The sequence below is a fragment of the Aethalodelphis obliquidens genome, unplaced genomic scaffold, assembly GCF_003676395.1.
Source record: "Aethalodelphis obliquidens isolate GAN/ISIS:26980383/991018 unplaced genomic scaffold, ASM367639v1 scaffold35, whole genome shotgun sequence".
Classification (NCBI taxonomy): domain Eukaryota; kingdom Metazoa; phylum Chordata; class Mammalia; order Artiodactyla; family Delphinidae; genus Aethalodelphis; species Aethalodelphis obliquidens.
In genome coordinates, this window is record NW_020837979.1 from 7204152 (window position 1) to 7214617 (window position 10466).

The following is a 10466-nucleotide window of genomic DNA, read 5'->3' on the forward strand; positions in this document are numbered from 1 at the left end:
TAAATAACCCGTACTCAAAAATGTCAATGTATGAAAGACAAAGAGAAGTTGAGGAACTGCTCCAGATTAAAGGGTACTAAAGAGACATGATTTCCAAATGTAGTCAATGATCCTGAATTGGGAGGTGGGGTGGGCTGGAACGTGGAGGAAATGTACTACAAAGGCCATTTCTTGGACAATTGGACAATTTGAATATGGATGGTTTATTAGATAATAATGTTGCATCACTGTTAAATCCCCTGATTGGGATAATTGTATTGTGGTTATATTAGTGAATGTCCTTGGTCTCAGGAGATAACATGCTGACATAGGGGTAAAGGATCATATCTACAACTTGCTTTCAAATTATCTAGTGAGAGATAGATACAGAGAGAAAGTAACATATGCAAAATGTTAATGACTCTAGGTGGGAAAGGATAAAAATTCTTCAGTATATTATTTTTGCTAAACTTCTATATGTTTAAAACTTTTTCAAAATACAAAGTTAAAAAAAAATTAAAGGGACTTCCCTGGTGGTGCAGTGGTTAAGACTCCGCACTCCCAATGCGGGGGGCCCGGGTTCGATCCCTGGTCAGGGAACTAGATCCCACGTGCTTGCTGCAACTAACAGTTCATATGCCACAACTAAGGAGCCCATGTGCCACAACTAAGGAGCCCGCCTGCCACAACTAAGACGTGGTGCAACCAAATTAAAAAAAAATTTAAAAGAAAATACTAACAAAACTATAAAACATACCACATTTGAAATTGACAGAGGGTAAAATAATGGTAATGTATATAATTACCCACTAGCACATTAAACTTCACTCTAACAGAGGGACTGAGAAGGAATGAAATGCAATAGATTAGATTTGGCCCTATGAGTCTCACCTTAACTTCTCTGGGATTTTGAGGACAGGAAGGGAGAAGAAGTCTATTGGGGGCCTCTTTGACCTAGCATTTCAGTTGCCATTCAAAGGAAATCTTGTATGCATATGGAAGAATAAAGATCTATAAAGAGCTAAATAAATTTGGACATTCACACACAAAAAGCACAGAGACTTGCCATACCAGATTTTAAGATATGCCACAGGGCCTTCCCTGGTGGCTCAGTGGTTGAGAGTCCGCCTACTGATGAAGGGTACACAGGTTCGTGCCCTGGTCCAGGAATATCCCACATGCCGCGGAGTGGCTGGGCCCTTGAGCCATGGCCGCTGAGTCTGCGCGTCCGGAGCCTGTGCTCCGCAACGGGAGAGGTCACAACAGTGAGAGGCCCGCATACCGCAAAAAAATAAAAAAGCTTCCAACAAACAAAAGTCCAGGACCAGATGGCTTCACAGGTGAATTCTATCAAACATTTAGAGAAGAGCTAACACCTATCCTTCTCAAACTCTTCCAAAAATTGCGGAGGAAGGAACATTCCCAAACTCATTCCATGAGGCCACCATCACCCTGATACCAAAACCAGACAAAGACACTACAAAAAAGGAAAATTAAAGACCAATATCACTGATGAACATAGATGCAAAAATCCTCAACAAAATACTAGCAAACAGAATCCAACAGTACATTAAAAGGATCATACACCATGATCAAGTGGGGTTTATCCCAGGGATGCAAGGATTCTTCAATATATACAAATCAACCAGTGTGATACACCATATTAACTAATTGAAGGATAAAGACCATATGCTCATCTCAATAGATGCAGAAAAAGCTTTTGACAAAATTCAACACCCATTTTTGATAAAAACTCTCCAGAAAGTGGGCATAGCGGGAACCTACCTCAACATAATAAAGGCCGTATATGACAAACCCAGAGCAAACATCATTCTCAATGGTGAAAAACTGAAAGCATTTCCTCTAAGATCAGAAACAAGAAAAGGATGTCCACTCTCACTATGATTCAACATAGTTTTGGACATCCTAGCCACAGCAATCAGAGAAGAAAAAGAAATGAGAGGAATACAAATTGGAAAAGAAGAAGTAAAATTGTCACTGTTTGCAGATGACATGATACTATACATAGAGAATCCTAAAGATGCTACTAGAGCTAATCAATGGATTAGGTAAAGTTGCAGGATACAAAATTAATGCACAGAAATCTCTTGCATTCCTATACACTAATGATGAAAAATCTGAAAGAGAAATTAAGGAAACACTCCCATTTACCACTGCAACAAAAAGAATAAAATACCTAGGAATAAACCTACCTTGTGAGACAAAAGACCTGTATGCAGAAAACTATAAGACACTGATGAAAGAAATTAAAGATGATACCAACAGATGGAGAGATATACCATGTTCTTGGATTGGAAGAATCAATATTGTGAAAATGACTATACTACCCAAAGCAATCTATAGATTCAATGCAATCCTTATCAAATTACCAGTGGCATTTTTTATGGAACTAGAACAAAAAATCTTAAAATTTGTATGGAGACACAAAAGACCCTGAATAGCCAAATCAGTCTTGAGGGAAAAAAACTGAGCTGGAGCTGACTTCAGACTATACTACAAAGCTACAGTAAGCAAGACAATATGATACTGGCACAAAAACAGAAATATAGATCAATGGAACAGGATAGAAAGCCCAGAGATAAACCCACGCTCCTATGGTCAACTAATCTATGACAAAGGAGGCAAGGATATACAATGGAGAAAAGATAGTCTCTTAAATAAGTGGTGCTGGGAAAACTGGACAGCTACATGTACAAGAATGAAATTAGAACACTCCATAACACCATACACAAAAATAAACTCAAAATGGATTAGAGACCTAAATGTAAGACCAGACACTATAAAACTCTTAGAGGAAAACATAGGAAGAACACTCTTTGACATCACAGCAAGATCTTTTTTGATCCACCTCCTAGAGTAATGGAAATAAAAACAAAAAATAAACAAATGGGACCTAATGAAACTTCAAAGCTTTTACACAGCAAAGGAAACCATAAATGAGATGAAAAGACAACCCTCAGAATGGGAGAAAATATTTGCAAATGAATCAACGGACAAAGGATTAATCTCCAAAATATATAAACAGCTCAATATTAAAAAAACAAACAACCTATCCAAAAATGGTCAGAAGACCTAAATAGACATGTCTCCAAAAAGACATACAGATGGCCAAGAAGCACATGAAAAGCTGCTCAACATCACTACTTATTAGATAAATGCAAATCAAAACTACAACGAGGTATCACCTCACACCAGTCAGAATGGGCATTATCAGGAAATCTACAAACAACAAATGCTGTAGAGGGTGTGGAGAAAAGGGAACATTCTTGCACTGTTGGTGGGAATGTAAATCGATACAGCCACTATGGAGAACAGTATGGATGTTCCTTAAAAAACTAAAAATAGAATTACCATATGATCCAGCAATCCCACTACTGGGCATATACCCAGAGAAAACCATAATTCAAAAAGACACATGCACCCCAATGTTCATTGAAGCACTATTTACAATAGGCAGGTCATGGAAGCAACCTAAATGCCCATCAACAGATGAATGGATAAAGAAGATGTGGTACATATATACAATGGAATATTACTCAGCTATAAAAAGGAACGAAATTGGGTCATTTGTTGAGACGTGGATGGATCTAGAGACTGTCATACAGAGTGAAGTAAGTCAGAAAGAGAAAAACAAATATCGTATATTAACGCATATATGTGGAACCTAGAAATATGGTACAGGTGAACTGGTTTGCAGGGCAGAAATTGAGACAGAGATGTAGAGAACAAACATATGGACACCAAGGGGGAAAGCGGCGCGGCGGTGGCAGTGGTGGTGTGATGAATTGAGCGATTGGGATTGACATGTATACACTGATGTGTATGAAACTGATGACTAATAAGAACCTGCTGTATAAAAAAATAAATAAAATTCAAAAATTAAAATAAAAAAAGAAATTGTAAACAAAGTTCAGAGAAAGGACTGGAAGATGTGCTGTCCAAGCTGACAAGGGATTTATAGCTATAATATAACAAGAACAACTATGAATTAACAAGGAAACAGGAAACCCATTAGAAAAATGGGCAAAGGATACAGAGACATAATTCACCGATTGGAGAATCCCCAAAAGATAACGTGTGCATAAAGCGATGCTCAGACTTATTAGAAATCAGAGAAATGCAAGTTTTCTACCCTCTGAATGGCAGATAGGTGGGTAGCACCGAATATTTAGTAGAATGCAGGAAACCTTGTGCATTGCTGATGGAGTAATTTTTAATTCCTACCTCACATTCCACATCCAATCCTTCAGTGAATCCTGTTTCTGTTTCTACCCTTGCCTATGCCTCCCCACTGTTTGTTCTTCTAACTGTATCTGGAATGGGCCTTTTAAAACATAAGGCATATCACATCCATCCTCTGCTCAACACACTCTAGTTACTTCCCATCACAGAGTAAAGCCAAATTCTCTACCTAACAAGTCTCCAGCTGTGGTAGGCAGAAGAATGGTCCCCAAAGAAGTCCATATCCTAATCCCCACAACCTGCGAACGTTCTGTTACATGGCAAGGGGGCATTAAGGTTGCCAATCAACCTACCTTGAGGTGAGGAGATAACCCTGGGCTAATTGGTGGCTACGAATATAATCACAAGGGTCTTTATAAGTGAGGGCGAGGGGAACTCCCTGGCGGTCCAGTGGTTAGGACTTGGCACTCTCACTGCCAAGGGCCTGGGTTCGATCCCTGGTTGGGGAACTAAGATTTCAGAAGCCACTCAGTGCAGCAAAAAAAGAAAAAAGAAGAAAAATTGAGGGAGAGACAGGAATGTCACTGTTAGAGTGATGACTGGCCATCGCTGGCTTTGAAGATAGAAGGGGACCACAAGCTAATAAGCAAAGCGGGCAGCCTGTAGCAGCTGGAAAGGCAAGAAAACAGATGCTCCCCTAGAACCTCCAGAAGGAATGCAGCCCTGCTGACATCTCAGTATTAGCCCAGTGAGATCCGTTTTGGATTCTAACCTCCAGGACTGTAAGATAATAAATTGGTGTTGCTTAAAGCTACCACATTTGTGCCAAACTGTTACAGCAGCAATAGGAAACAGATACACCAGTAACATTCTGTCATCCCAAGCTCTTCTCCTCTCCACTCTGCCCCCCCGCCCCATGACCTCATTACTGTTCCTCCAGGACATGCTTCGGGGACCTCTTCTGCTTCAGGGCCCAGGCACTGACAGTTCCCTCAGGCTGAAGCAATTTCTGAATTGCAAACCACTTCTGATGGGGATGATTAGTGGAGATAGCTGACTTCTGCTTCTGTCCAGGATGGAGTAACATGGACCAGATTTATCCTCATGCCTTAAACATCTTAAAAACAGACAAAACACATGAAGCAATGGTTTTTAGATACTGGACAATAGGTAGTACAGGAGAGTGATCCCTAAGAGAAAGGAGATAAGGTTAAGTCTTATGAGTGCTCAGGGCCTGGAAATTTTAGGCTTCATCACAAGGAAGGGGAATCCAAATTGACTCTGGCCACTTCAGTGAACTGTGAAGACAGACTTCAGAGTTTGCAGAGGCCAAGATGGCTAGAATTTGTGGAGAGAGGGGAGAGGTGCAGTGAGAGAGCGAGCTCCAGAGGTCTGCAGAAGATTCCCCACAGTTCTTTGGCTGAATACTGATCAGTGTATGTGTGTAAAAAAACTATTGAGCCCTGGGGAAAATAACACCAAAAAGGAGAAGGCAGAATAGTTCTTAGAGCCTACACAGGGCCAAGAATAGAGTTCTCACCAGTCAGAGTAGAAAGAACTCTTAATACACTGGTCATTGAATAGAGTCCTCAGAAAGGTATTGCCTCAGTAATGGGGTCAAATTAGCCCTAAATAAAGACTATTTTGGACCTAACAAAGCTTAAAAGCAAGCTTCTAAAGCAGGTCTGTCCAACAGGACTTTTTGCAATGATGGAAATATCCTATATGGATTGTCTAATATAGTAGCCACTAGCCACGTGTGGCTGTTGGCAGGCGAGAATTCTAATACAGAACGACCGATGCAAGCTGGATGTTGGAATTTGAAATATACAGAATACAAATGAGGAACTAAACTTTAAATTTTATTTAATTTTATGAATACAAATTCAAATAGCCACATGTAGCTAGTGGTTACTATTTTCAACAGGGCAGCTCTAAAGGATCAAACTGTTTCCAAGTAAACTTGTTGCATCTCAGAAAAAAGCCTAAATATATTTAAAGAAAAACCAAAACCCAAACCTCCAGCACCAACAATGTCAAATCTGCAACACCTGGCAGCCAATAAAAACTCACCAGGCATGAAAACAAGCAGAAGAATGTGACGCATAAGCAGGAGGAAAAAAATCAGTTAATAGAAACAATGCCAAGAATGAGACAGATGATAGAATTAGTATACAACAGCTATTTTAAATATATTCCATATTTCCCAAAGCATGGGCGTGATGAAGTGAGAAATGAAAGACATTTAAAAAAAATCAAACTGGAATCCAGAGATGAAAAATACAAATCGGACATGAAAAATATCGTGGATGGGAGTAACACTGCCAAAGGAAAGAACAGTGAGCTTGAAAATATATCAGTACAAACTATCCAATTAAAAAAAAAATGAACAGAGCATCAGTTAGCTGCAGAACAGCAAAAAGCAGCTTAACATGTGTATACTTTTTTTTTAAGGGGACCAGGGAGGTACCGAGGAAGAAAAAAGGTGAAATAGAGGTTTTTGTAGCGAAGTTTGTGAAATGGAGAAACCCGATCTCAGACTTGCACAGGAGTATCTATTACAAGGGAGAGAGCTCAGGTGCTATAAAAGGATTAGGTGGGGCAGGAGGGGGCACTCAGCACTCTTTGGGTTTCCACAGAGGGAGGAAATTTTTCACTTTCTTGGGCTGAGGGAGGAAGTCAACAGTCCTTGATAGGAAAAGAAAGGAAACTCTTCACGCCCTGGTCTAGCTTTAAAATGATCTTTTCCCTACATTCTTTTTTTTTTTTTTTTTTTTTTTTTTTTTTTGCGGTACGCGGTCTCTCAGTATTGCGGCCTCTCCCGTTGCGGAGCACAGGCTCCGGACGCGCAGGCTCAGCGGCCATGGCTCACGGGCCCAGCCGCTCCGCGGCATGCGGGATCCTCCCAGACCGGGGCCAGGGAAGCCCTTCCCTACATTCTTTCCAAAGACTCTTTAGTAACATCTACGTGGCGTACATAAATGCTTAAACTCTTCTAATTTTTTCCCTAAAGGAAGTACCTTCCTACCACCTATATTAACAATCCCCTTCTCCCCACAAGTCTTCAACTCTATCTTAGAGTTTTGAGGTTTGTACATTTTTCCCCATTTCTTTTCAATAATGCTAGATCATGAGAACATTTTATTCAAAATAATCTTAGTATTTTAAGAGGAAATGAGATTATACTTTGTTTTCCCTAAAATAACTTTTCAGGATGGTCTTTGAGAGCTCATGCTTCTTTGTAACTTATTTTATCAGTTAGGTATAATTATATTTCACAGGAAATGTATCTCTTGGGACCTCTGACTTCTTTATCTAAAATAACAGGGACACGATTTAATTTTTTAGTATCTAGCTATACTTACAAAGTATATTATATCTGAAAATATGAGAAAATGTACTGGCACAAATAACAAATAAAATGTACTGGCATAAAAAAATCAGAGCAGAGACTGGAAAAACATGGCACATATTTAAATGCACTTCTGTGAAATTTGTTCTAACATAAAATTTATTTATGCCTGTCAAAATACATTGTGGGAAAAAAATGAGTACTCACCTGGCAAAAACAGGAAGCGTTAGTCTCTTGAAATGTGAGATTACTTTTGAAAGACACAGGCGAATACTATACCAAGATCATCAGAGAACAGCTATGAAAACCTAGTTTATTTCATCTGTAGGAAAAGACAGGGAGATAAAGCCACCTTTAGAGTTCAGAAGTTCTTGGGTTACTTAAGAAAAGTGGAACATGTTAAACATTAAGAAATGTTTAAAGGACAATATTTCTTTTCCAGCTGAGCTCCAAAAATTTGGCAGAATAATGCAATTCTCATTCTTTTTCCCTAAAAAGTTCATTTCTTCATTTTTAGGTAATGTGGTCAATATTAACATAGTTGGATGGCCAAAAATAATATTACACCTGGTTAACTTAAATGAGTGTTCCCAGACTGAAGGCTCCTATTTGAGAGGACAAATTTAAACGGTATTAAACAGGAGCAGAATCTGTACAATATTAAATATCAAGTGATATTTCTTTTTTTTGTTAACCATGATCAGTTTTTCTTCAAAGGGGACTTGGAGGAGGCCTGGATTGTGGAGAAGGCATACCGGTCAGGAACCTGCGCTGTCATCACTAGTTCTGTCACACCCAGATTCAACCCAGACTGGATGGTGCCTGGCGGACGGGGCTCGGGGTCCGCAGGCTTCCCAGCTGCGGGTGCTTACCGCAACAGGACGGTCTCTCCCCCGAGGCTGCAAGCAGCAGCACCCGACCCGGGAGGCTCCCCGCAAACAGGCCCCTGACTGCGGACCGAGAGCGCACCACCCTCCCAGCGCCCAAGAGCAACTCTGCGGAGTAACGAATTCACTGAACGTGGGTCCAGAATGGTACCCGATCCCTGGGGAAAATAGCACAAAAGAGCGGCAGCAAAGCAGCAGGTGTCCCAGAGCTAACTGAAGGCAGCCGGAGGTAAATGGAGCCCCGCGCATGCGCATTCCACTTAGGTGCGGCCGCCGCCCCCAGGGAGTAAAGAAAAAGTCTTGGAAAAGGGGATAGCGGCTGGTTACTAGGAGACGGGACTCTCGGAGGGGTAGTCTAGACGCTGCGTGGGCGTGCGCCTGCGCGGCGCGGATGAACCAGGAAGAGGCCTTATCCTCAAGTGCCCTGTAAGGCGGACAGGAGGACGTACGCGTCGCTACGTGCGTGGGTGTGCGCGCGCGGCTTGTAGTCCCCGCGAGAGGGAGGGTCGAGCCAGGTACGCGTGCGCACAGGGACTTGGGGCGCGCTGGACGGAAGCGGAGCGAAGGCTCCGGGGAGGTGGAGGACAAGTCCCCTCAGGTACAGAGCGTGAGGGCGGGGCCGACGGCGGCGGAGGCCGGCGCTAACCGTCCCCGCCTCCTTCCTGCCGGGTCCCGCCTCCCTCCGACTCCCGGGGCGGGGCCAGGTCGATTTGGGACGGGAAGGGAGAGGAAAGGGGCGGAGGATGGAGAACTCGAGGGGCCTGGATCCCTGATGGAGGCGGAGTCCTGGCAGTCGCCAGGATGAGCTCCAGGGAGGATGGCAGGCCGAGAAGCCCGGGGAGGGACCCGCAGCCCCAGGTAGAAGCGCGGGGATGCGCCGTGTTGGGGTAAAAAGCATCTCCTGGGCCAGAAGGCCTCTGAGAGGGCAGCTGCAGGGGGCGGGTGTGGTGGGTGTTCGGGGCTGAGGGCGACCCCTGAGGTGGGTATTGGCTGCTGGAGCCGCTGTTAGGGGCGGTAGCCGGCGGAGTTGCGGTCCAGGGAAGCCCGCCAGGAGCAAACTTTGCCCGTGTTGTCGTTTCTTGGGAGCTTAGGGTTGAGCCCAGTTCCTATGGTGACCGCCTCGCTGCCTACCGCGGCTCTCCGCTTGGTCGTTGCGGGGATTGTTCTGTTTAGAAACGCTCTGGAGTGGAGCTGAGGAATTTGGAAGCGAGAGATTTGGGAGTTCAACCTGGCTCTTCCTGACTCCCAGCCTCTCACTTTTAAGCCACTTTATAGACTTGGCGAGGTGAAGGGCCGAGACTACGTAGTCAATTGCATGAAAATCTCATATAATTACGGTAGAAATTATACACCAGAAAGGCAGGGTACGCTGGCTTTCCTTGGAAAAAGTACTTGAGGTTTAAATTGAATAACTGCGGCGATCAGGGAGCTGATACCTAAACACGCATAGGAATACACTTTTTTTTTCTTTAAATAAAGTCAAGGATAGCGATTTCAGGAAACGTTACATAGATGACACAGGGTCTCTGTGTTTGTTTTCCTTTTTCCATTTAAGGCCATTATATCTCACGATATTCGTTGTTTTAAATTTCCTCTAGTGGTTTTCAAAATTTCAAGCACACTTTTTTTTTGTTTTTTCCTAACTTGTAAGGAAATAAATAGAAGAATAATTGGGTTGCAACTAGAAGAAAATAGTTTAGTTATAACTCTGAAAGGAAAGGGTTACATTGCTCAGATCTGCCTCCAGGATAAAACTGATTTTTGTTTGTATGTTAATTGATGAATGAGCTAAGCCATTTAGTCTTAATTAGTGGGTAGTAACTAGGAAGATACATTAATTATATATTTATTTTAAACAGTATACAGTTTAGCATTATTTAATGGCAGCTTCCAAAATAAATCTTGTTTACCTTCTGAAAAAAATCACTGCTTATGGCCCAACAGATGTAGACGTTCTCTGACCTGTCTTCTTCTTCAGGTGCTTCTTTTTCCATTTGTTTTAGGATTATTTGCTTTTTTTTTTTTTTTTTTTTTTTTTTTTTTTT

The 10466-nt window shown here is 42.2% G+C and overlaps 1 protein-coding gene and 1 long non-coding RNA gene across 9 annotated transcripts in view; one reads left to right on the top strand and one right to left on the bottom strand.

The window, feature by feature from the left end:
- Window positions 1-3852: 3852 nt before the first annotated feature.
- On the bottom strand, window positions 3853-8689 carry LOC113632047 (uncharacterized). The gene is made up of 3 exons (XR_003437649.1): window positions 8290-8689; window positions 7742-7856; window positions 3853-5299 (listed from the first exon to the last, which is right to left on the bottom strand). It is a non-coding gene; the product is annotated as an uncharacterized LOC113632047 (long non-coding RNA).
- The window catches only part of TSGA10 (testis specific 10), a 106339-nt gene continuing 104539 nt past the window's right edge, over window positions 8667-10466 (top strand). For 2 of the 8 annotated variants that reach the window (XM_027128843.1, XM_027128845.1), the window contains exon 1: window positions 9191-9279. In XM_027128843.1, coding sequence (XP_026984644.1) covers window positions 9223-9279 — 57 coding nt within the window. In that variant the 5' untranslated portion in view covers window positions 9191-9222. Of the gene's footprint in view, window positions 8686-9000; window positions 9020-9190; window positions 9280-10466 lie in introns of those variants that run through there. The other 6 variants (XM_027128851.1, XM_027128857.1, XM_027128853.1 and 3 more) reach the window with 5 other exon arrangements.